Raw genomic sequence first — 27,682 nt, 5'->3', positions numbered from 1 at the left:
GCTTTCCCAAGAATTAACTTTTTAATTTTCGGTGGAACCCTAGAATTAACTTTATAATACTATTTTGATTTTGGTATTGAATTGGACAAAGTTTGTAACTATATCAGTATTTGTTAAAAATTATCATGATATGATCAATTAGTTACTTCCAGCAAATCTCGATGCATAAAAATAATATGTATATGTATATCTATATCTATTTATCTCTATATATATATATATATATATAAAGCTGGACATCAATTCTCACGCCGTCGTATCATTAAAAATAAAAAACTGAACTCTCTCGTTTTACTGCGTCATCATTTATGTATTAAGAAATTTTTTTATTATTAATTATACAATAGAATATATATATATATATATATATATATATATATATATTAGAATTCAGGAGGGTGAAATATGGGAATGTATTTTCAATAGGGGCATATTAGCGGAATATAACTTGAGTTTTTTATCATTAATTATGCAGTAGAATATATATATATATATATATATATATATTAAAATTCATGAAAGTGAAATATGCGAATATATTTCAATAGGGGCATATTAGTGGAATATAACTAAATATATAGATTATATATAACCGAATATAAGGTATTGTAATTTGCATGTCATTTACGATATGTTATATCAATAGCGATTTCCAAATTCCATGAAATCTTGATATATATAACAATAAGATAATATTTCTTTTATGAATATATATGTATATATAGAGGAAGCAAAATGAATAGCGGGATCAAACACATATGTATCTCTATATATAATTCTAAACCTCCTTTTCTCCTTCTTCAAGTTTTTATTTTTCTTGGTTGAATTTTAATTTGTTGAATGAATTTTTTAAGGCAAATTTTAGGCTGATTATTTTGATAAGATCTTTGTTCCAGTTCAACTATGGACATCGCTTTAGTAATTGTAAGACTTTTTTTATTTATATACCTTAAATGTTTCTTTTTTTCCCCTTCTTCTCCAAGTTTTTTTTCTTGGTTGAATTTTGAATTTTTAGTGCCAGTTCAAAATTGATTGTTTTAATATTAATTATTTTGGCAGAATCTCTATTCTAGTTTCATTATGAGCGTCGCTTTAGTAGTTGTAAGACCTTTCCGATTTATATACTTTGAATTTTTCCTTTTTTATTTTTATTTCATGATTTAAAAGAAATATTTTCTCCGTGAACTTCAAGCTCAATAACTTTATTTATTTATTCTTATTCTTTGATTGAATTTTGATTTGTAAAATAAACTTTTTAATGCAAATTTCAAATTAATTGTTTCGATATTGATTGTTTTAATTCATGAAACCTTTATTTCAGTTTTACTATGGTATTGTTTTAGTAATTGAAGATCCTTCAATATTTTTTTTATTTTATAATAATTCAATTGAGATCTTTCATTCATCAATTTTAAGCTCGATATTATTATTTATTTATTTTTATTAAATTTAATTTGAGTAGTCATAACAATGATAACGTTAGTATTGATTTTTACAATCAATAATCAACTTCATTTATAAGTATATATTTTGAGTTTCACCTCCCTTTATTCAATACATGATCCAATAATTATCTTAGATTGCATAATATTGAGAAAAGATATTTAGTATATTTCTACTTTATATATTTTTGTATATGTATATTAGTAAAAGTGATAATTGTCTCATATTTTATACAGGCATTCTTACTTTATAAGGATTATAAATGAATGTTTTTTTATTTTTCTTATCATAAATCGTTTTTCATGCACATTCTACATATTATAATGAGGAAATACTAAATTAATTTCTATAATTTGATGTTCTTTTTTTTTATGAATTCCTAATTTTATATAAAATTCAATCATACATATATAATTTATATATATATTCATATAAAGATCAAATTTTACATTATTTAATAATACAAATAAATTTTGATATTTCAAGATTTCTATCTTCATCTCACGCAACACGTGGGTCTTCAACTAGTTTTAGATGAAATGGGCTTCGGCTCTCAATACACGTTGCCAGTCCTCTGATTGATCTCTCTCTCCCTCTATTGCTCGTGAAATTGTCGAAAACTAATCATACTAAATGCATGTTCTGTTCTGTATTATACTGATTGGTGAAGGGAGGAATATAAAATTGTATGTATTATAATATGGATCTACTTGGTTTACAATGTGAACCTGATGAGTTTCGGAAGTTAGGGAGGAGTCAGGGCTCGATATTCTGGGGGCCTATGTATATACGGAGCAAATAGCTCCGCTAGAAGATCGTTGCAGTGTATATATTCACAGCAGAATGCATACTTGGAGTAGCTTCTCGCGCATCTTTCCAATTCCATTATTGCATATGCTACCATCACACTTATGCTCGACTGAACAGCTTCAAGCCCACCGCCATGAGCGAGGAACCTGGTCTTTTGAAGGACTGAGCAGCTGTCCATGTACCCCGAGAATCGCCACTTGAGGGATCCGAATACGTGTGCATTCTCAATAACAAGATTTAATAAATATGCGAAACGTTTATCAACGAAACCATGACCCACTATCATCTCAATACACACGAAGGGATTGCAAAGTGGCTTGGGTCAGAATGAAAGGAAGCAATCCAGCTTGCTGATCAGCAATGGCAAGCGAAGTGTAGACAAGAAATGGTTTGAGTTTTCTGAACTATAAACTTGACCAACTAAGGATCTCGCGCATCACTAATTATTTAATCGCACTAATTCGCAACTATATGACCAAGAACTTACATAGATTCACTCGAATACTCGACTTCATGACCGAACAACATGCCATCAGCCACTTTTATTGGCAGAAAGCATGATTACATTGATGTACTGACAACCTGAACTTTTACGAGCTTCCATGGCAGGAGCTTGAAGCACTTTATTTATGTAGAAGAAAAGGAGAAACAACTGATCTCATTTTTCATGCATACGTGATAAGTTGTTGTATATTAACCATTGCGGATATGCAATCCTCAGGCTTCATAATGAGCTGGGAAGAAGCAAAGCACTTGGATTCACAGAAGCAAATGACCCGATCTCAGGATCCTCTTGCAAAAGTGCCATCTCCTCCTCACCCAAAGTATCCCGTGCCTCTATTCCATCAACGGACACCGTATCCAGCAAAAAAATAAAGTTTTTGAAATTGGCATGGAAGACCCGATGTTAGTAACCCACAAGGGCTTTCCCCACCCGAAGTTGACATCAGAATGCCAAGGCTGCACCAACTTGAACACCCAAAACAGTCCACTTCAAAGCAGCTACTTATCAAGTTCTTGTCATCGAAAAGACGAAAAACTACGTAATATATATACCATACCACACTGCTTTTTGACATCCCAATTTTATATACCCGGGTACCTTAGAAAAATTCATTTCATGTATAAAACCAATTATGACATTTCCTGCCAAAAATTAAGAAAGAAAAAAAAATCCTATAATGAACCGCAATAATTCTAATATATGCTTTGTTTTGCTTTCTTTTTCGGCAGAATATGCTTGGTTTATTAGGAGGGAACGATGTGGACGTAGGAAAAAACGATGTGGACATAGGAATTAATGGTCGTGCTGCCGTACCAGGATCATGCCCTTGATGATATCGTCGGAGAAACTCTTGGGCTCCGATGACTGCAACTCCAACATCAATAATTGCAATTGAATAATTTAAAAAGTGATTATACAAAAAAGTGATTGCATCATAGAGTTTGTCATAAAAATACATCTCCATTGACCCATATATATATATATATATATATATGAAATATATCACCATTCACCCATATATATATTTATTGCCAGCAATTCGGCATACAATCAATGCCGTGAGTGAGAAAACTATCACTTTTAAAAAAAATGGAAAAGGAAACAGTTTTTAAATGAGAAATAAATTTTAATTTTTTATCATTTTTGAATATGTTATATAAATTTGAAATCTATGCGGCAGTCGTGTATTTTATTTTATTTTATTAAAGAGTGAGGAAAGAGGCAGTGAACTTAGGTGATTTGGGAACCGGGCTAACCATGACTGTATACTAATAATTATTGAGAGTCTGAGACGCGAAACTCGTTGTCGGCCCCGCCTTGGTTATAATAACTTAATTTCTTTCGCATAGAGAAGCAACTTTTTTTCTTTTTTTTTGTGTTCGCTTTGATATTTGGAAATTAATGGATCTCGATTAATTCAGTTCGAACTGGATTAATCCACTAAGAAGTAAAATTCTTTTGATCGTGAATTTTTAACATTTACAAAGCTCGAATTCACAACCTTACAGGGAATAAGCGGTGAACCGAACTTGAAATAGGGAAGCAATTATGAGGGAAGAGAAGCTTCCCATTCCTCCAAACGGTCAGATAGTGGCAGGGTCATAAATATATGAAATATCAATGGCAACCAATGCAGGAAAATTTGCAGGAAGGAAGGATACTTCCTTAAAAATATTATCATCAGCATTGGATAAATTTGGCTCATCAATGTCATATTTTTAAATTTTTATCAAATCTTTCTTTTTTTCTTGAATTAGAGGTTCATCAGTAGTAAAATATCGTATATAAGAGTAATGTGTGCCATACAATACCACATCTCAGATCAAAATCTCCATGGAAGAAACCTTTCTCTATTACCTCTCTGCCCTAATCTTCATCACCCTCTTCTTATTATCGAAGTCGAAGCTCTTGAAATCAAGCCATAAGCGGGCCAGGAACCTGCCCCCACGCCCACCTTCTTTGCCGTTTGTCGGCCACCTCCACCTCATCAAGGAACCAGTACACCGCTCCCTCGAGAGGATCTCCCGCCGCTACGGCCCGGTAATCTCCCTCTCCTTTGGGTCTCTCCCTGTGGTGGTCTTCTCCTCTCAGTCAGCAGTTGAGGAATGCTTCGGGAAGAACGACGTCATTTTCACGAACAGGCCCCGCATTGAGGGCTGGAGGGAACTGAGCTACAACTTCACAACCATGGCGTCTGCCTCGTATGGGCCCCTCTGGCGAAACCTTCGCCGCATCTCCTTCCTTGAGATCTTCTCAGCCAGCCGACTGAACTCGTTTCTCGGGATCCGACTGAAGGAGGTGAGGTTCCTGGTGAAGAACCTGCATCAGACTGTTATGGAATGCGATGGTGTCGCAAGGGTGGACATGAGGCCCAGGCTAGAGGAGCTGACGTTCAACATCATTATGAGGATGGTGTTGGGGAAGCGGTACTTTGGGGCCGAGGTCGATGACATGGACGAGGCCGAGAAGTTCAGGGGCATCATAAGGGATGTGTTCGAGCTGAGCGTGACATCGGACCTCGGGGATCTTGTGCCGATGCTGCGGTGGTTGGGTCTCGGTCGGGGACAGGAGAAGAGGAAGATGGCGACGAAGAAAAGGGCCGACGTGTTCTTGCAGGGATTGATAGATGAGCATAGGAAGAGAACAGGGGAAGGAAGTGGTCATTCTAAGACAATTGTTGATCTGATGCTGGACTTTCAGTGGTCGGAGCCTGGTAATTACTCCGACGATGTCATCAAGGCCATGATCCTGGTAGGTCGGCACGATCAGTCCTTATATGTTCACATTGTTTCCTACTAATAAGCCAAGCATCTTATATTACGGCAGTTCATTGTCTATTAAATAATGGAGATCCTAACGAGTTTTAAGCCGGAGAGGTTCGAGGGAATGGACAAATTTGGATATACGCATAAATTGTTGCCATTTGGGCTGGGGAGGAGGGCCTGCCCTGGTTCTGGGCTGGCCCACAGGATGCTGGGCTTGGGCCTAGGAGCCCTAATTCAATGCTTTGAGTGGGATAGAGTCAGTGAAGAGTTAGTGGACTTGAGTGAAGTAACTGGACTGAGCATGCCTAAGGATCAGCCCTTAAAGGCTCTCGGCAGAAGTGGAAACTTCTAACTGCCCGTTTGGATTCCAATAAATTTGATTTTAACTTTAACTTTAACTTTAACTCAACACACTACACAACAAAAATACACATTTCCCAAGTTAAATTTATAATTACATCTCATTTTTCCTTTTTTACAATCAAAATCAAAGTAACTGACATACTCCTTCAGCTATAATTTGTTTATTTTTATTTATTTCATCTAAGAAATTGGTCATGTATTTATTGTTAGGATTGACAATACGTGTCGTGCCATATTTAAACAGATCGTGTCTAAACGGGTTCGTGTCAAAAACTACCCGAACACGACAAGTTTAATAAACATGTCGAGATTTTTAAATACGAACACGACACGTTTATTTACGGGTTGACACGGATACAACACGTCTCACCCGTTTAACTAAGCGTGTCTAAATGTGCATATATACTTACCTGCACAATATAACACTATTACCTGTAGGTACATATTATGCCTACATGATATGACACTATTAACTTTAATTACACGTTACTACACGATTGACATGATAAAAGCACCATAAATTTGTAATTTATATAAACAAATTTAGATTATTTTAGTATACTTTCTTCTATAAATTGATACAATATGTGAAACAAATTTATTAACACGATAACACATAATATAAACTGGTCCGTATCAAAACAAGTTACAAAGGTTGAATTCGTTTAAACATATTTATATATTGTGTCTAAAAGGGTTCTATTTAGACACGAAACACATTTAGCCTTAATCTAAATCCGCTTAACTCCGTGTCGTATTCATATCGTGTTATGGTATCATATCAAATAATGTCAGCCCTATTTATTGGAATGTTAAAAGACATTTCATTGTCCTATGCAGTCATAAATGGTTTCATTGCGATTCTAAACATATTATTAAGCATTGTTTAGTTTCACAAATCGATTTTAACGTTAGTTTTAATTCTACTCCACTTATCTTCAATTCAACAACACAATAATTACTTTCTCTCAACTATTCATTATTTTTTTCTCATAATTCAACAATACAATCATCACAATCTAATTAAAATTAAAACTTAACTTTACTTAACTCTAACACAAAATGTACCAGAATCTCTATCCCATGCTTCTGGTCAAACTAGTGTAAGATAAACGAATAGAGCTAGCTAACCGAAAAATACACATGATATATATATATATATATACACGCGCACCTAACTGAACTGGACCGGCCGGTTCGATCGGTTCGATTGGATATGAACATCCTCATCGGTCCGGTTCTCAATAAAACCGAATATGCAGAATTAAACCGTTAAACTCAAGAAATCGACTGACTTTTAAGCAAAATCCCTTTGAACCGACCGGTGACTTTTAAGCAAAATCCCTTTGAACCGACCGGTTTAATGGGTTCTGTGACTTTACTTTTTGCGTTTGAAAATGTTCAAAGGATGTTTGGGGCAGGAGTCGAACTCTTGACCTCCTACTACCCACCGTTAATGCACCACTCACTAACCACACAAGCCATGCTTCTTGTTTGGTCTACGTACTTGACCTTAAAAGCTTTATAGTCATTGAATAATTATGTTAAATATCAATTTTTTAATGATATAAATAAAATTTTAATTTTAATTAAACTTATGGTCCGACCCATCAAACTCCCAATTGAATCCGTAAACTCATAAACCTATACTCCTTGCGGTTCAACGTCCGGTCCGGTTCTGATAACCCTGGTTGAAAGCAATCGTTTTTGTGTTTATATAGAGAAATTTTTATTATTTGCATGTATTATTATATATATGAAAGCGAGTTTCTTGGTTTGATTCCTGTTTCAATTAATGAAAGTTAGGCCACTTATCCATATGTTTCTCCATAAAATTATTAAAACGTATATATACGGAAATGATAAGATATTTATGGACCTGCTAAAGCATAGATACTAATATATGCGTATATTACTATGGTCATAATAGTAGTACTGATTTAAGTTTATCTCCAACGATCGGTTGTTGTAATTTCTTAAATATTGTACATATTTATTTATGGCGTGAAGTGATATGACACTCGTTTAAAAAAAAAAGATGTTGAATCAGATCAAAATGAATAATCTTAAATACTGACTATGCACTTACACGAGAATCATAATATGCTTTCATCGAAAGTATGTTGACGATGAAATTGATGTGCAAGTGTACCCATTAATTAATTCGTTGGTTCTCCTTTTTCTAAATAAAGAGGAAAAAGGTTTGCAAGATAAAAAGCTTGACAAACAAAAGAAAAACGTATCCCGTGGGCTACGCACATCATTATTTTTGAATTAGATAATTAATATAATAATCTAATAATCGATTTAGTTTCTGATTGGGAACACGTACTGCCAAAAAAATGGGAAGATATACTTTTTCTCCTTTTCATTTTAATTTTCTTTTAAACATTGGAATTTTATTAGGTGACAGAAATTACTGAAAAATATATTAAAGAAATTCGTTCACATGTTGGCGTTTTTCTTAGATTTGTTCTAGGATATGGGTCGAAATCCAATTATGAAGAAGTTAATAGCAATGCAGAAGTCTTTTAACAACGTGAAGTCCAATTCATTTGGAATACCGAATATTGGGACACTATATAATGGACTCATAAGAGAAGGAGAAAAAAAACTCTGGTCGCTAGCAAATCTAAACACGAGTTTCCATCTATCACACTATAGGTATTTGACGAAAGCATGCTAGTCTCTCTGTACCTTAAAACCCTAAAAAACCTTAAGTATATAATAACATCAAGCTTCAATTCCGACAACTCTACCGCGAATCACCTCGGAGTCAACCTCGAGAACTCTATAGCTAACGTAAAAGCAGTTAACTCGGACTTTTGAGAAAATTGATGAGAACGAAATAATTGTAAAATAAAAATAAAAAGAGAGTATAGTGTAGGGGTGCATACTCTCGCTTATTGACCTAGAGGTCATAAGTTCGATATTTAATGGGACTACCCGCGTCCCTTTCTTAGTTATTTTGAATTTATTTTTCATTGTATTAAGTTTTGGGCTTTCTTTATAATCGAGAAATAATTGTAAAAAAGAGAGTAGAAAAATGGAAATTACCTAAAATGGAGAAACTGAGAAATGATCGAAATTCAAATATTACTCGTTTGTTTTCACATACATATTTTAACTTAAATTTTGATTTTGAAAACAGATAAAGTAAATGCGAGGTCACTCTTTTGACTTTTGAGAGTTGAAAGAATAGTGTAGAGAATTAATTATAATGAAATTGTATGTATGTTTATATATGGAGTCCACTCTTTTGACTTTTGAGAATTAATTTTTGTTGTGAGGTAAGTAGAGTTAAAGTTAGAGTTAAAATTGTAAAATTAGATCCGAAATCAAATGAGGTGTTACTCGAAAAGTTACGAAAGAGGAGTGCTATAACAAAAAGGAGCCTCTGAATCCTCCGAGTTGTCAAACAGCGTGACAGAATCATAAATATATGAGACGTCAATATGCAACCAATGTAGGAAAATGATTCGCATTAAAAATATACAAAGTGATTGCACAGCAAAATTGATTTGCCTTTTGACGAAGGATGGTTAATAAATTATTTGTTTATTCATCAATAATTGCAATTAAATAGTTAAAAAAGTGATTATAAAAAAAAGTGACATAATAGAGTTTCTCGTAAAAATATATCACCGGTCACCCGTATATATATATATATATATATATCGCCAGCAATTCGGCATGCCAAAAAATTTACTAAAACTAGATATTGTTCGTCTACCAAAAAGAAAAGGTCTATCGAAAAATAAAAGGAAAAGAAATCGTCTCATTAATATCCTATATCATATTTCTTCCTTTTCTTTTCTTTTTTCTTTCTTTCTTATTACAAGTAAATCTCGTGAATTTAATACAATAAAATATAAATTATAATAACTAATAAATGAGCACGAATAATTCTACTGAATATCAAACCTAAAATTTATAGGTCAGTAAGTAATGACACGCGTCACTGCATTATATCCTTTTTAATTTTTTTAAGAAGAATTCACGAATTTAGTATAATAAAATAAAAAATTTTATAATTAATAAAAGGCATGGTAGTCACAACTACGAGTATTGTTCTCATCGACATCTTATATCATATTTCTTCCCGCCTTTTTTTTAGGAAGAAATATTGCTTCTCTCTCTTTAAAAAGAGGTTTCATGAGTAGTATAAAATTGTTTATATATATATGAGTAATGTGTTTCATAACTTTCATACCACACCACACCACATCTCAAATTAAAACCTGCAGCCTCCATGGAAGAAACCTTCCTCTACTGCCTCTCTGCCCTATCCTTCATCGCCCTCTTCTTCTTATCGAAGCTCTTGATATCAAAACGTGGGAAGGCCAAGAAGTTGCCCCCGTGCCCTCCTTCTTTACCGATCCTCGGCCACCTCCACCTCATCGGGGCACCAGTACACCGAACCCTTGAGAGGATCTCCCAACGCTACGGCCCCGTATTCTCCCTCTCCTTTGGGTCTCTCCCGGTGGTAGTCATATCCTCTCCATCAGCAGTCGAGGAATGTTTCGGGAAGAATGATATCATTTTCGCGAACAGGCCCCGCATTGAGGGCTGGAGGGAACTGAGCTACAACTTCACGACCGTGGGGACATCCTCCTACGGGCCCCTCTGGCGTAACCTCCGTCGCATCTCCGTCTTAGAGATCTTCTCCAGCACCCGACTCAACTCTTTCCTTGGGATCCGACTCGAGGAGCTGAGGTTCCTAGTGAAGAACTTGCACAAGACCGTTACCGAACATGGAGGTGTATCGAGGGTGGAGATGAGGCCGAGGCTGCAGGAGCTGACTTTCAACGTCATCATGAGGATGCTGTCGGGGAAGCGGTACTTCGGGGACGAGGTCGACAACTCGGACGAGGCCAAGAATTTCAGGGAGATCACAAGCACATTCTTCGAGGTGAGCGGCATCTCCGACCTCGGAGATTTCATACCGATGCTGCGATGGTTGGGTCTTGGCCGGGGAAAGCAGAAGAAGATTGTTGAGACAAAGAGGAAGGCAGACATGTTCTTGCAGGGACTAATAGAGGAGCACCGGAACAGGACAGGCGAAAGAACTAATCGCACTAAGACAATCATCGACGTGATGCTGGAGTTGCAGTCGTCGGAGGCTGAGAGTTTCTCCGATGATGTCATCAAGGGCATGATCCTGGTACGGCCGGCACAACCATTAATTCCTATGTCCACATCGTTTTTTCCTATGTCCATATCATTCCCTCCTAATAAACCAAGCATATTCTGCCGAAAAAGAAAGCAAAACAAAGCATATATTATAATTATGGCGGTTCATTTTATGTCTTTTCCCCCCCTTAATTTTTGGCAGGAAATGTCATAATTGGTTTATGTATGAAATGAATTTTTCTAAGGTACCTGGGTATATAAAATTGGGATGTCAAAAAGCAGTGTGGCATGGCATATATAGTATATAGTTTTTTGTTTTTTCGATTACAATGGAACGGAACTAGTACAATGAAATATAAATCTCAATAGCTAATAAAGGGACATGGTTAGTGCCACTAATTATCGGACATATAATCTCTTACTTGTCAGGTAAGGGTGTGCGCCATTGCGTTACATTCTTTTTATTATTATTTTTTTATTGAGAAACAACAAAAGTAAGTAGTTTTGTATGTTTACAGAAATAGGGCTCTGCCTTTTAAATGGTTCGGCAACCGCCTTGAATGGGGTGGGTCTGGTAGTAATGTGACGCCAACGACCAGTGCAACATTATTGAATTCGTGGGCGTGTGCGACAGATAAAGGATGCATTAAATTGACCTGTCCATCTTTTAGGCTATGGTTTCAGGATAATTGGCAACTTCTGTTGGTGTACCATGTACAAAGATTTCAAAAACATACACTTATCGAAAGAAGGTGTGGCGCACGCTCTCGCTTGTGGACCTAAATGTCGCATGTTTGATACTTAGTAGGACTATCCGTGCACCTATATTAGTTATTTAGGGTGTGTTTGTTTTTTGAAAATTTTTTAACTCAACTCAACTCAACTCTACTTATCTTCAATTCAATATCACAATAATTACTTTTTTTTTTCATTTTTTAAATTTTTTTTACCATTCAATTTAATTTTTAATATTAAATTATCTCAACTATTCATTATTTTTTCACAATTCAACAATACAATCATTACTTAATCATTACTTTCTCTCAATTATTTATTATTTTTTCACACTTTTTCTCATAATTCAACAATACAATCATTACAAATCAATTAAAACCAAAACTCAACTCTAAATCCAAACGCACTCTTAAAATTTCTCTTTCATTATAATAGATCTTGAGTATCCTTTATAACCGAAGAAAAAAAAAACTCTAACATACGCTCTAACGAATATTACTTACTGAAATTACACTTAATTCAATTGTTTACATATCGCTACAGTTATTGCTATCCGCTGGAACCGACACATCCACCGTGACTATGGAGTGGGCTATGTCTCTCATGCTCAACAACCCCGCCTCCCTGGACAAGGCGAGGGTTGAACTGGACAACTATGTGGGCCAGGATCGCTTGATCGATGAGCAGGACCTCCCTCACCTGCCTTACCTCCAGAGCGTTATCAACGAGACCCTTCGACTGTTCCCACCCGGACCACTCTTGGTGCCCCACTACTCATCGAGTGATGCCACGATCCAAGGTTTCGATGTGCCCCAGGGAACGATGCTCTTTGTGAATGCATGGGCCCTCCATCGGGACCCAACGGTGTGGGACGACCCGACAAGTTTTAGGCCGGAGAGGTTCGAGGGATTGGACCAAGCTAGTTACACGCATACACTGTTGCCGTTTGGGCTGGGAAGGAGGGCTTGCCCTGGTGCTGGACTAGCCCACAGAATGTTGGGCCTGGGCCTGGGGGCCCTAATTCAATGCTTTGATTGGGAGAGAGTAGGCGAAGAGTTAGTGGATTTGAGTGAAGGAACTGGGCTGACTATGCCCAAGGCTCAGCCTCTAAAGGGTCTCTGCAGAAGTAGAAACTCCATCATCACTAATGTCCTCTCTCAACTCTAATCTATTTATATTATGTACTCAATTACTTAGAAATCGGTTACGTACCGGATTGTCCGTCGGATTGCCTACTATTCTATGCAGAAACATATTATTAATCTTATGGACAAATATACTACTGAATTTTACTATCCACGTGAAAAACATAATACCTAGAAGTTCCACTAATTACTGTTGACATTCTATAAAAGTGAAAACTAGTATGAATTAGTGTTAGAAATAGCATTGAAATACTTAATCTTTTTAAAGGCTATATTTATGCATTGGTAAAGAAAATGCTTCTCTTTTGGTTAGGAAACAAACATTATTTTTAGTCCTTGTATACTCATCAAATATTTCTATTTAAAACTATGAGCCAATGAATAAGTTAATTCGAAGATAAAAATTTAATAAAGCTACAAAAATTAGTAATATATAATTAAAGAGAAATTTCAAAAAATAATTAGTAATATACATATTTGAAGTAGAAATTGTAAGAATGGGCTAATATGTTGATCATTTGTATTAGGCTGTTACCCTTTTTTAGTGTCTTGACAATATCGCGGAAGTCCTGTCCCAGCACTAATATGTTCTTATATATTTAATTTGGTTTAACCATTATTGCTCGCATATTATAATTTCTAACATCCTCACTGCTTCAAATCAGAAGCAGGATGGGTATCATTGCAGTTCCAAAAGCTAGAGTAATTCTCAGACGATCATAATCGACCAGTGAAGCAGAGCGTCAGCTAGCCAATCAAGAACTGAGACTTTACCGTTAAGTAAACATTTTTTCACCATCGTGTACGTACGTAGGTCCAATTATACGGGTGGGCTTGCATACATATAGTGCATCTAATATATAAATATGTATTCATGGGGTTTTATTTCCAACTTATGCGGGTTAATCATCTTCCTCGCGAGGCATGAGGGGGTTGACTATGAGGACTGCAACATCAAAGCTTAAGCCATATGCTGTCACTGCTGATTTCATCAAACTAATGTGTTGTGAGTATCGTACCTTCATTCACATGCTTTGCTTCCAGAAAATTAGGGGAAGTAATTTTCTATCTTGTTGAACTAAAAGCTCCATCAAAGTTCTACAAAAGAGAATCAAAGAGGGTTAATTTAACGCAATGGCACACGTTTTCGCTTGATAATCAATAAATTTCATATTCGGTACTCGTTGTGTGACTACTCGTGCCCCTTTATTAGCTATTAGGATTTTTAAATCATTGTACTAAGTGCATATGCCTACTTTATAATCAAAAAAAGAAGTTGTACAAAAAGAAAATCTATCAAATATTTATTTTTCTTTTTCTATTCCAAACTCTTTCAGATAATAGTCTTTTTTTGGGTGAATTTAATAGCCTGAAATTTTGATAGTTGCATCAAAAAGAAGTGTTCAATATATGAAGTTTTTTTATATAATTTTCGGTGAGAATACGAGTCACAATTCACGGGGATAAAAAATTATTTCTTCAATAATTCGTTTGAATTTTGAAAAGAATTGAAATGTGGACCGTTTTGCACAACCAAATAAACTTGTTTTATTTTGGAGTAGTCATTTAACAAATGAAGCGAATCGTACATAAAACCTAAGAAGCTATTTTCTTGACGGTATTTTCATTGTAAACAAATACTTTGAAGTTTGAACTATACCTTTCATCACTTTTAATTACTCCATGTATTTTACCTTTTTGAACAATATTAATTGAAAATCACGAGAATGTGGATTAAAAGTGAATCAAACTCTCAATAGGCTAACTTTTTCTACTTTTTTAGGATAAGATGTGTTCGGAATTCACCCTATTAATGTCCATAATTCATGTGACCACTCTCTAGCCATCGGGATATGTCATTATTTCCGGTTATACAGGTCTTATAGGTCGCCTGACAGGCATATTCTCTTGCATGGTAGTGGATGGACTATACTTTCAATGTTGGAATTCGAAACCTATTCGAAACACCCCTTGACCAAATGCCAAACTGGCAACTGTATATTAGTTTCAACTAATAAATTAAAATTATCCATGACCTCACTCAAAAAGAAAATTGATTGAAATAAGTTCAATTTCTTATGAATGGTTTCTAATACCGTAATCTTCTGAATAGAAGCTGCATAATAGTTAGGAAGCTAGCTAGTCTATTTTCTCGCCCGTATTTTATGCTGGGACGAAATTCTCTCTGTGTCACGAGGACAAAAGTGCAGGCTGCCATCCCAAATTGTAAGGTTATTAAACCATTATTATACGAGGAAATATCTCCTAGGTTGTCCTTTTCTGCGTTCAACACCTCCCACAATTTGTGGGTCGGTAGAAGATTTCCTTATAACAATTTTGTCCTTCCGACTACGAGAGATGGCATGGTTGATTACTCTACTCCATATTAGGGTTCAAAATTTATTAGAAGCACCTTATTGTGAGGATTACATCGAAAACGTAAAAAATGATTATTCTTTTTGGTGCTAGAAGATAGAATGAATTTATTAAAAGGTTGAGGTAATCTCGCGGTTTCGTTAAAAAAAAAAAATTGGCGGTGCTCTTCACGAACCTGATTAATACTGTTTGGTCAGGTGAGAAAAATTAGGAAATCATGATTATTAAATTAAGAAGGCTTCACCTAATCAAGGCAAATATGTAATAGGAAGATTTTCTGGAGAAATGAAGGCATCCGATTTCGAATGTTATCACGAGTTGCTGTATCACATAGCTGGAATTCTCTCGCTCACAACATGCAAAATTTTATATTGTGGGATAACTTCCCCAATATGATGATATTATGCAAGCATTATCGATCCTAGAAAAACGAAACATTTCTTCTTAAGATATAGCATTAGCATTTATACGCAAAAATTATTTGAGGTGAATTAGTACATAAGTGATCTATGGAAAAAAAACGGAAGAAATGAAATAGAGAAATGGAAACTCCAAAGAGTTTGGCCTAATGGTAAAGAGGAGTTTGCTCGATCTCGGATTGGAAACCCCTTGGAGCCATCGGAGCTCCTTTGGCGTGATTACCCATTCCGTGCGCTGTCGAGGGTTCACGAAACCTCGAGGATTAGTCAAGCGAAACCCGGACACCTCGAGTTAGCAAAAAAAAAAAAGAAAAATGGGTTGAATACAATAGCACAAGGCTATTGCATGAAGTTAAAAGATTTTATGTCGATTTTCAAACATTTTATACCCTCCATTATCTATTCTTCTATCTCTCTACTGGGCTCATGCGCCGTGTAACTGGGGAAAAAAAATCATGGCGCCCAATAAGAGTCAAAAGTACATGGATATTCCATTTACTGAAAAAAAAAGTATATGTATATTCCTCCTAAGGATATCATATCCAAGTATAGCTAAATCTCTAGAAGAAATGTTTAAGGATACCATTTTTGGTCAAACTCTGCAATTTTTGTCCGTTTCCGATGTTTGTCTCTCTCTTCTCTATAAATACCAAGACAGCAACATTCTCAAGCTGAAGAAGCTGCAAGCAATCAAAAGATCAAACAATGAGGAATAGCACTCTCAGTTACAGCTTTGTCTTCTTCATCATCATCTCCTTTCTCATCCTTTCTTATTGCTCTCATGGAGTCGAATGCAGCTCGAGGCCATTCGTTGGTGATCGAGTCCTTTATGCTTCATCGATCAAGAGCATGCTCAAGACGGCTCAAGCTTATTCAGGACCCAGCAACCGAGGAACAGGCCACTGATCGAGAGTGTTGAGTGTTTCTTTTCAGATTTTATGGATAAACAATTTTTGAAGCTTTTTTCTTGGATGAATACAATTTTTGAAGCTTGGATAAAGCATCTCTTGTCGCCGCTTCTGAATCATTAAATTTTGTCCAAAACTCCTATTGTTTGTGGTTTTGAGCTCTTTAGTTTTATGATGCAAGTTACAAGTGCATAGTTGTAATCAAAGTCAAAACCCTCCAATAACGCGATGGATACACATCGGAGGCTAAGAGAAAGGAAAAGCTGATGGTGATGGTGAGCCTGAGGGTACCTTCTTTCTGCCGATTCAATTGGCTTTCATGCGAATTAAATTATTTATGTGTGGTAATTAGATCTAAATTTTCATTCTCATTTTTTTGGGTGACATACCGAGCTATAACCGCAAATATCATCAAAGAAAAGTTATATATATGATACAAAATTAGACATGGGAAGTACATTATAGGGTGGGGAAGTGAAGGGAGGCTAACTATTGAGGCAGAAGGGTGAAGGGGATGGCGGAGTTGAGTTCGTCGTCGTCTTTGGAAGGGCGAGGTTGGAGGGGGCTAGCGAGATAGAGGCCGGGGGAGGGGGGCAGATTTGCGAAGATGAAAAGTATCAAGAGGGAAATTTCTAATGATAAAAATATACCAAGGGCTTTCTGAAAATATATTAATCGCACAACTATACGAAAGTCATGAATTTTGTGACCTAAAACTAAAACCACTTATTTTTGGGTCAAAATTCAAAGTTATAAGACAAAACAGAAAATTTCGAAAAATAGGCGTTTAGGGGTGTAAACAAGATGAGCAACTCGTGAGTTCCTCCGTCTCGTCTCAGTAAATACTCGAAAAAGATCTTAATTAGTACTACGCGACTCGATACATTCGTGAGCTTACTTAAAATTGCAAATATACCATTCCTAATTAAGAAAATTATATTTTTTACTAGTATTTTTCCCGTACATTGCCCTAATTTATTTTCATCTATTTCTTTTCAATGCTAGCTAATAGTCATAGATGCAATTGTAGACGTTAATACGAGTATGATAATAAAAAAAGAAAAAAAAATCAAACCTGATAGAATTGGCTTGTTGTTTGTAGGGCTGTTCAAAAAAATCAGAAGACCCGAAAAACCGATCTGCCCCAAGCTGAACCAATCTGAACCTTCGGGTTTTTTAGAACCCGGGTCAGTTTATTTTTATTTTTTTTGTAGTTGGGGTTCAAATACGGTTTCGGGTTTCATAATTGAAAACCCGTTTGTTTCTAACCGACCCGAATTTATGTTGTTTGTATGATTTTGTATTTTATGGTACTTTGACCCCTACGATCCCTTTTGTTTTATCTAAGTGACAGCGATGTTATTGTGATATATTGAGTTATAATTTTCTCAATGAAGCATTGTCGTTAAAGTTTTGTGTGATGAATTGAAATTATATCTGATTTGTATTTTTTATTGAGTTTTCTTTTAAACCTTTGTTGCATTTGAGTTACCTGAGAATCGATCCGAAAAAACCTAATCCGTGGATGATCAGTCCTTTTCTTGATTTTGGATTCGGTTCTTAGGGATGATTTTTAGAAGAGAAAACTCGACCAACTCGGATCCTCGAAAATTTTCCCCATATCTGGACCGAATCGCCCCACGCACGGCCCTAGTTGATTGAGAGGCTTGACTTCCTTATGTGTTGTTTCGTGGGCTTGAAAAATAATCAAATATATACAGGTCTCAACTGAAAAAAGAAAAAAGAAAAAAGCATTATCTTGGAGTGAGACATTAATTTACAACCCTAAAGTTTATTTCAAATGATAAAGAAAAAGTTTGACTTCCTATATGTTTTGTTTCACGCCGAATTTTAAACTCCTCATATAATTTTTGCAAATGTCCATTTGTGTTTTAATTACTTTGCTTAATTGCCTTTTCTCTTATAGTTTTCACCTTTTACTGGGAATTTGAGTTAATAAATAGTAGTAAATTTTATTTGTTGAAATTGTAGCCTATTTATGCCATATCTTCAATGACATTTAATTAATTTGTCTGTTGGGGAACGCCACATGAAATTGGAATTGAAGTCACGTATTCTCTTTATCTTCCTCCTAATGATTGTCAAATAATTTATTTTCATGAATCTCGTTGCTTCCATATTCTCATTTATTTATTTTGAAGATAGTGGGGACGTAGCCCAAACCGTATTCTCAAATTTTCAGTTCTAACTTTTTTTAATACCTTGTAATTGAGATTGTAAGCTGAATATCCATGCTATATTTAGTATTCGAGTAAACTTGTGAGTAAACTCGAACTCGATCCTCTTAAAGGTGAACCGAAATTGAGATTCTCAGTATTCGACTCGACTCGACTGGTATACAACTCGGCAAGTGTTGTTTTAGGTAAAACCTATCTTTGTCCTTTCCCATCGATCCAACAGACGAAAGGTGTCGAGTGAAAAAATGAAAAAAGAAAATATTATTAAATCTAAGAATTGGAAGGAGACCGTCAAAAGACAGTTTATCCTCTTCCTTTGCACAACAGACAACCAAGAAGAATCGGGTCTTCTTGTTCATGGCACTTGTGCTGCCCATTGCTGCCTCAGCCTCTCCGGCCACTCTTCGCCTGCCCAGAGAGCCCTCTCAGCCTTCATTCTTCAACACCATCTCCTCTAATTGTGAACGGAAGAGCCGGAGCTCGAAGATTTTGGCCCCAGGGCTCCGCCGTGGTGGATCGAATGCTACCGTCCAATTGTTCGATGAATTGCCTGATAAATACGACTGGTCTTCTTCCTCCGGTGTTTCTTCTTCCCCTCACAGTGGCGGCTTCGACAGAGCTCTCATTTCATTTCAGAGGATGCTTATTGAAGGATCGAGGCCGGATGGACACTTGCTGCGGACCTTGCTCGAGGAAAGTAAAGCGATGGAGGACATCGGGCTCGGAAAGCAGCTCCATAGTTTTGCTATACGAGGTGGTTTTGGGGTTGATATTGGAGTAAGGGTAGCTCTGATAAATATGTATGCCGATCTTGGGATGTTGGGTGACTCTAGGAGGATTTTTTATGAGATCTCGAGGACTTCTCTTAACGACAGGCAATTATGGCACGCCATAATATCTGCATACATCTCGCATAATTACTTACTTGGAGCTTTTTCGTTATATCACGAAATGCTCTCTCTCGGATTCGACAGGCCAACAGCGTCCACCCATGTCAGCATTGTCAAGGCTTGCGGGTCATCAGGAGAAGAGAGATTCGGTATGATGATTCATGGGAGGATCATTAAAGATGAGGAGTTAGTCAAAGAGACAAACTTGCAGAACTGTCTTGTCACATTCTACGCAAAGGGCGGGAGGTTAGGATATGCAAATCGGTTGTTTCAAGGTATCCATAGGAAAGATATTGTTTCATGGAATGCGATTATTTCAGCGAATGAACTGAACAGGAGGGATGATGAGGCAATACATCTGTTTTATCTAATGATTAGAGATGATCCTTTTGTTGTTCAACCGAACCGTGTAACGTTTCTTAGCATTCTTGCTTCTGTCTCTAGACTGGGAGCTCTCAGGCTTGGTAAGGAAATCCATGGCTACATCATTAGATCAGGAACTGCAATCGATACGACAGTAGTTAATGCTCTCATCACTATGTACTCGAGGTGCAAGGAAATCGGGAAAGCAGAAGTGACTTTTGAGAGGACGCTATGTAAGGACATAATAACGTGGAATTCGATGCTTGCTGCTTATGAAAAGTACAAGCTGCAAGAGAAATGTTTCAACTTGTTCAACAGGATGCAAGCTTCAGGCCAGAAGCCCGATTATCACAGCTTTACCATTTTATGCAGTGCTGCTGCTTTAGAGTCGCCTGCTAAAAGATTGCCTACTATGAGAGCTCGGGAGATACATGGGCATATACTGAGGAGATGTTCGTTGGAGGTAGCGGAAAGTGCTCCTGTTTGTAACTCTGTACTTAAAATGTATTCCAAGTGCGGTTGCATCGAATATTCCAAGAAGGTTTTTGATGGTATGAGGCATAGGGATTCATATTCCTGGAATGCAATTATTGATGGGTATTCCCACAATAAACAATTCGAGGATGCTTTCCTCATCTATATAAGGATGCTTGAACTGGATTTGGAAATAGATCATTTTACCTACTCGATTCTTCTTACCTCCTGTGGTTCATCAGTCTCTCTTCACTTAGGGAAGCAACTTCACTCGATCATACTAAAGACTGCCGGAGGGCAAGAAACTGACTCTGTAAATGAGAATGCTCTGTTGTCGATTACAAATTCTCTAATATCTATGTACTCGAAATGTGGAAGCATCGAAGATGCCTCTAAAATATTCTTGAAGATGGAGAGAAGGGATTTGATTTCTTGGACAGCCATGATTACGGGCTACGGAGAGCATGGGATGGTGCTTGAGTCCTTCCAGCTGTTTGAGAGAATGAAGGAAAGTGGAGTCGATCCTAATGAAGTAACATTCCTTGGGCTTCTCATGGCTTGTTCTCATGGTGGTCTAGTCGAGATGGGAACCCATTATTTCCGTTCAATGACTGAGGATTATGGGCTATGCCCGAGCCTCGAACACTACGCTTCCATGGTAGACTTATATGGCCGAGCTGGTGAGCTAAATCGGGCGAGAGAATTTCTCGAATCAGCCATTTCCAATACCAGACCCGACACTGATGACGAGGTTAAGCTATGGAAGGCTTTGCTTAGCTCATGCCACTCACATAAGGAGTTGGATCTCGGAGTTAAAGCTGCAATAAGAGTTCTCGAGCTTGCCCCAGAGGAAGAATCAACTCGCGTTCAGCTCTCGAATCTTTATGCAATATCAGGTTTGTGGGAAGATGCAATAAAAGTTAGGAGGATCACGCAGGAGAAAGAATTAAAGAAGGAAGTGGGCTGTAGCTGGATAGACGTTAAGAACACAAGGCACACCTTTGTGGCGGGTGATATGCATCACGAAGAGAGGAGAGAGATTTACGAGAAGCTCGGTGAATTGGAGATGAAAGTTCGGGAGCTGGGATATTGTCCAATAACAGACTTCGTGGTTCATGATGTGGAGGAGATTGAGAAGGAAGCAATCGTGCAGAGTCACAGCGAGAGACTGGCTGTGGCATTCGGACTTCTGAAGAGAAGGACGGGGATTACGGGTGCAGTTCAGGTGATCAAGAACTTGAGAGTTTGCAGAGACTGCCACAACTGGATGAAGTTCACATCTCTGGTGGAGAAGGCGGAGATCGTGCTGAGAGATTCTCGGAGATTCCATTGCTTCAGGGACGGGAAGTGCACTTGTGGCGATTTCTGGTGAGCTATAGTTCGAACATCTTGCCACAACGATATAGCTAGCAGTACAACATGCAAATTATGAAGTTCGAGATCGCCAATCATTCATGAAGGTCCTGTACAGCTTCGACGATAGACAAACACATGAAATTTATTATTCACATGGAGAGAAGGGAGTTAGGGGGAGAGATTAGATACTCATTGTTTTCTCCTGATTCTATACATAATAGCCAGAGTCCTCTGCTGTGAATATTATCAGGTATTGCTCAAGAGCTAGCTGTTGGCATGAAACTCGGGTATTGTAATTCACCTATGTATCGACTAGGGCCGAAAGATTGTCAGAACACACGTTTCTAAAAGTTGAAGGCTAGAACCTCCGGTTAAACTCGAAACTATACTAGGTACGAAACAGTCGAGATTTTAACTTTCGCTGTTTGTTGAGTCGAGTCGAGTGACACCCTAAATCGACGGGGTTTGTCCAATACAATGGACTTAAAGTTAACCCCAATCAGCTGAAATTTCATGTTGGTTTATCCGTTGGATTTGGAGGCCCATTGTCCAAGAAATCCCAATGCCTCTTTTCATGGAAAGAGAGTTGGGTAGGAAAAGGATCCGACAAGGTGGGTGAAAGCGGGTCGGATAATGCCAAGCACGTCATTGTCGGCTCCGATCCTCAAATATATACGGCTTGGAATCTTCCTAACAAAAGTATTACATTTTGGATAATTATCAAGGCATATAAACCTCAACATGGATTATTCCCTAACCCCTCGATTTTTCTTTTCGTGGATTCTCTTTTTCAAAAGGTTTTCTCCCCTTGTCCTCACATTAGGGCAATGATCTCATATCGGTGCCCAAACCATTGTTCATATCGATTTTGTAAAAATTTCACGATAAATCTAAGTGTGCGTAGCAATTTTGCTCCTGTTGAGACTCTTGAGAATTCAATGAGGTCTGCAGTGGAAATCTTCGAAAGAATTCTCTCATTACGGCAGCGGAACTTCATGGAGTTATTATTCAAAACATAATGCAGATACAATAATAAACCACTATATAAATGATCGGCGCTACGCAAGATACTTTTTGACGGAACTGATAATACGCCAAAGTGTTAAGCGTGCGACTAACGCCAGAAAACTTATCTCAAAATTAGCAAGGACAATGTTCATGACCATGTGAGAGAGAGATTATTAGGTTGAGATTATGACCAACTTCTAGTTTTAAGCTTTAACTACCGGTCTTGAACTACTTGATCTTAAAAGAGTTATCATTCCAAAAGTAATTGATTGCAAAGTGGAAAGGCCATTGCAGAATAGTTTATATTATTAATTACAAATTTACAATAACACTCCAGATGAGATAGAGGTCTTTGTGTCCAAATATTATGTTTTGGTTGGTAGTAATGGGAACTCCATTTCGAAATCTCTTTTTGACGATAATTATATATATATATATATATATATATATATCTTTAGTTTGGCCGCATGTTTAAGCATTTGAATGACGTACATGTGATCCTCCATTACGATTTTTTACTCAAGATGAGGTTATAGAGGAAGTTACTACCCGGCGAATACCCGAGCTTATATGAAAGCTTCACCGTTATTGATCAACAACTCAAATGTGGAATAGTTTTACTGATTCTAGCAGCTGGATAACAATAAACGAACCGTCAACCAAATTTACTGAACCGAGTATCTGTGACATAGTAAATTTCCATTAAAATAACTGATTATTTTGAATAAAAACCATAATAAAATTTTACAGACGCAGTGCACTTATTTTTATTTTTTTTACTGAAAAACGGTATTGCATTAATTAATCTTGTCGGCACATCATATAAGTTAGCCAAAATTCCAAATCGTGGACAATGAAGAAAAGCCAAAATTAGCAGGTCCGTCCGACCCCTTGGGATGATGTTTTGTTTTTCCAAGAGGAGATAATACATCTCACATTAATTAATTAATTAATTCGAAGCACTTAAATAAAATCATAAAAGAAAAAAAGTAAAAAGAAGACCAACTCCGCAAGGTCTTTAGCGTGAAATAATTATTACAAAAAAAAGAGAGAGAGAAGAAAAAAGGCAAGATGCAAACACTGCATAAGCCAGTACTTCTGACTTTTATTCCAAAAACAAATAAGAGGAAAATTATCCAGTCCTCGACACGTGATTCGTTCACGGAGAGTTAAATGAATATAGTTAACTGAAAATTTTATGGCCTGTTTGGATTTCTAAATAATTAATTTTAACTTTAACTTTAACTCAACACACTATATAACAAAAACACACATTTTTCAATTCAAAAATTTTAACTTTTAACTTTAATTTAACACACTACACAACAAAAACACACGTTTCCCGAGTCAAATTTATATTCACATTTCATTTGTCCTTTTTCACAATCAAAATTAAAATTAAAATTAAAGTTACTTTAACTCTGAATCCAAACGCACCATAATATAGTCGACTAGATCTAAGGTGCACTTGACTATGTTGCACTTTCCAGTAGGCTGGACCGGTCCGATCGGCTAGACCCATGCAGGACCGAATAAGCTCCCCAAACGGCACCGTAATGGCAAATAATTAAGCGACTATCATAAATAGATAAATAATGCAAAGAATGTCTACCAGAAAAAGATAAATAAAGCAAAAAGTAACACAACTTTGGCAGTTTCAAGGGTTTCCAACATATGAAAAGGTAATGCACCAACGTGGCATGCACAGTGATTTCGATTCATGTCTCACCCGTGGATTTCCCCTGTCCTTTAGTCATCTTTTTATTTAGGGTTGATTTTAGAAAACAATTATATTTTACTTTTTTTTTTCTAAATATGGACAAAAATGACAATCTTAGAAATTAAAGCACGTATACAAAATTATTTTGTTTATAATCCTCTCAATTTTCGTAAATATTTCCATTAGGAAAATTATTTTTTTAAGAATCACACAATTGAGAAAATTGAAAATAAAAAATAAACAATATTGGGGACGCTCGAAGAAAAATCCGGGATACTGGTGGGCCCTCATTTGTCACCACCACATTAGGATTTAGTAATTTGTTCTAAGAGATAGATATATTGATAATAAAATTTCAGTCGTCGATCCCAAAATCGGCCACCACCGTCTAAGTAAAATTGTGACGTTCTCAATATTGTACCCCACTTACCTCTACTTGCCGCTTTCGTGGTAGGGGTGTAAGGGAAAAATCTTAAACCCGAGAAACCGAAAAATAAGAAAAGGACCTTACCTAACCCTAGAAACCCGAAATTTTTCACCTCTAAATGAATTTTGGGCTGTTTTTCATTTCCAATAAACTGAGCCGAAAAATTCGGTCCCCACCAGAAAGAACCTGACAGTCCCTGACCAAACCGAAATAAGTCATTTTATATTTTATTTATTATATAAAAAATTTATTTACGACAACGTTTGAAAAGGGAAAAGTAAAATCCTAATTTTATAGTTTTAAGTTTGACGTTGCTTTCTTTTATATTTATGGACTTAAAATGATTTTAGACATTGTTTTTTCCCATGATCGTTATATTTGTTACTGGATGGTAATTGCCATGAATTTTATTATTTTATTTTATGTTTTATAATTTATCTTTTTTTAATTCGGGACCAAAAAATCCAAAACCATTAGTGGTTGGTTTTTCTTCATTCCAAATGGTTTATGGGTGGTTCTTTAGATTTAAAAAAACCACCCAAAAAATTCGAATCTAAAAAATTTAACTAATAACCTACCCACCCACCAATTTTCACCACAACTTGGTTGTCATGTATGTTTTCCTTTTTTATGATCTTATTTTTCTAATATTATTTAATTTTTTAAGGAAATCAATGAAAATTTATTATACTAGACTAATGAGCCTCCTTTATAACGGAAAAAAAAATCAATGAAAACCTAATGGAAAAATATATAGAAAACATAAAATTTAATAAAAAACGAAAAAATTAACCGTAAATACACAATAAGCGAAAGTAAAATAATTTTGAAACTATGTACTTTAATGCCATTTTGGACTGTATTTAAGAAATAGAGAAAAATATAGACGTTTCTTTTTTTTATTTCTTTGAAAATTAACCATTTTTATTTACTTAGCTCTACATAACTTTCTCATAATTGGAAAAAAAAAAGTGTTCCTAGAAAAAGAGAAATAAAAGTGAATCCTTCAATGGAGAAATTTCATGAATCAAGCATAATTTTTTTTTAATATAAGAGCTCATTCATAATTAATACCAAAATAAATCAAAAAGGATTTATTGCACCAGGTCAATCACCAGTTCACCATGTTGGGGTAGAGATTCTGAAGCGTTATGAAAATCCTCTTTAGTGCATTCAGGCTCTACCCCATTTAGTATCTCGATAATAGGGGTGTGCACGGATACCGGGTATGCCCGAAACCGATCAGAACCTACCCGTTGGGTATGATTTGGGTATTAAAATAATGAATCGATTTTCACCGGTTCCGGTTCCTGTACATAGAGTATTCAGAACCAAAATCGAAATCAGTCTCCGAACCTGATAATAATTTCCCTTAATTATATTCATATATACTTCTTCATTTTACTTTACCATCTTCCTCTCTTTCTCTCTCTCTCCCTCACTCTTGGTAGAAGTTTCGCATTCCTTATTGTCAGCAGTTTTAGTTCGACGACCTCGGTGTGTCCTTGGTAAAGCTTGGTCGTATCACTTTTGTGGATGGATTGATGAGACATTTGTTGTAGATGTATTGTAAATTAATCTAAATCTATGTCTGTTTTGCGTGATTATTAATTATCGATGAGACATTTTCGTTTTTATTTAGCGAGACAAAAAAAAAATTACGGGTTTTAATCCGATATCCAGAACCTGTGGTATAATACAAGTTCTATGTAGGTTCTAGTTCCATGACTCAACATGGTAGGATCCGGTTCTAAAATCTTGAAATTTATTCCTTATAAGGTAAGGTTCGAGTATCATGAAAAAAAATATTATATTCGAACCCGAATACCCCTACTCGATAAGGTCCTCTTTGTTTTTATAAGTAAATTGAAAAATAGGATGTCATCACAATAAATTTTCCTTTTTCTTTGTTTTTTTGGGGGAAAAACAATTTGTCTCCTAATCTTTATGGTAAATTAGGTTGCCCCTTGATCTTTAAAAATTTGCAGGTTGCCTCCCAGCTTATATGAAAAATAGGCACGTTGCCCCATCCGATCAAAATTCCAACCAAAATCATTTTACACGTTAAAAAATATTAATATATAATAATATATAAGAAAGAAAAAGAAAATCAACATACTGATTGGAGAAGGGGTGGAGAGCCACCTCATTGTTTTTTTTTTTTTTATAAGTGTCGAGAAACGATCGACATAGCAATTTCACGGGGCGTAATCATGTTAACTAGAATCCTACCGCGGAATGTCCGATTAGAGTCATAATTACCCCAAGATCCGGGAGCTTGGGCTCGTCATCGCGACCTCAATGAGGTACTCGAGGAACGTCTCTCCATAAGTCTATAGTCGGAATATTATTATCGCAAGCGGGTTCGACAACAAATAGGAGGACATTCCCCCTTATTTACTCCAAAATCTCCTGAGTCCCCCAACTTAGTGCTTGGAACACTAACGCATTATCAACTAAACTACACCAGGTGTTAATTAATCGGATCGTCTAAGCTGCTCAGTCGTAACAAAAGTGTAAAATATGGGTAAAATAAATAATTTAAAAAACAAAAAGGGCAGAAAACATTATTAGAAATTAAGGCCGACGAAGCAGGACAAAATCGTCAATTAGAGAAAGAATCGAAGCGCATTCATTTCAGCTC

The 27,682-nt window shown here is 36.3% G+C and overlaps 3 protein-coding genes across 3 annotated transcripts; all 3 read left to right on the top strand.

Moving 5' to 3' along the window:
* Window positions 1-4,504: 4,504 nt before the first annotated feature.
* On the top strand, window positions 4,505-5,875 carry LOC116214516 (cytochrome P450 81Q32-like). Its single transcript, XM_031549914.1, has 2 exons — window positions 4,505-5,554; window positions 5,609-5,875. The coding sequence occupies exons 1-2, from the start codon at window positions 4,592-4,594 to the stop codon at window positions 5,873-5,875; spliced, it is 1,230 nt and encodes a 409-aa protein (XP_031405774.1). The 5' UTR covers window positions 4,505-4,591.
* Window positions 5,876-10,069: 4,194 nt separating this feature from the next.
* LOC116213194 (cytochrome P450 81Q32-like) lies at window positions 10,070-12,983 on the top strand. Its single transcript, XM_031548042.1, has 2 exons — window positions 10,070-11,050; window positions 12,298-12,983. The coding sequence occupies exons 1-2, from the start codon at window positions 10,139-10,141 to the stop codon at window positions 12,919-12,921; spliced, it is 1,536 nt and encodes a 511-aa protein (XP_031403902.1). The 5' UTR covers window positions 10,070-10,138; the 3' UTR covers window positions 12,922-12,983.
* A 6,174-nt stretch (window positions 12,984-19,157) lies between these two features.
* LOC116214515 (putative pentatricopeptide repeat-containing protein At5g52630) lies at window positions 19,158-21,899 on the top strand. Its single transcript, XM_031549912.1, has one exon. The coding sequence runs from the start codon at window positions 19,158-19,160 to the stop codon at window positions 21,897-21,899; it is 2,742 nt and encodes a 913-aa protein (XP_031405772.1).
* Window positions 21,900-27,682: the final 5,783 nt, after the last annotated feature.

This window comes from Punica granatum, chromosome 7 (assembly GCF_007655135.1).
Source record: "Punica granatum isolate Tunisia-2019 chromosome 7, ASM765513v2, whole genome shotgun sequence".
In the NCBI taxonomy this organism is placed as follows: domain Eukaryota; kingdom Viridiplantae; phylum Streptophyta; class Magnoliopsida; order Myrtales; family Lythraceae; genus Punica; species Punica granatum.
The sequence above is the reverse complement of the archived record's forward strand: the minus strand, read 5'-3'. Positions and strand labels throughout refer to the sequence as shown.

Coding starts and splice junctions, on each gene's coding strand:
- LOC116214516 (XM_031549914.1), top strand. CDS start 4,592: ATGGAAGAAACCTTTCTCTATTACCTCTCTGCCCTAATCTTCATCACC. Junction 5,555..5,608: donor ATGTTCACATTGTTTCCTAC/TAATAAGCCAAG, acceptor TAAATAATGGAG/ATCCTAACGAGTTTTAAGCC.
- LOC116213194 (XM_031548042.1), top strand. CDS start 10,139: ATGGAAGAAACCTTCCTCTACTGCCTCTCTGCCCTATCCTTCATCGCC. Junction 11,051..12,297: donor TCATCAAGGGCATGATCCTG/GTACGGCCGGCA, acceptor ATATCGCTACAG/TTATTGCTATCCGCTGGAAC.
- LOC116214515 (XM_031549912.1), top strand. CDS start 19,158: ATGGCACTTGTGCTGCCCATTGCTGCCTCAGCCTCTCCGGCCACTCTT.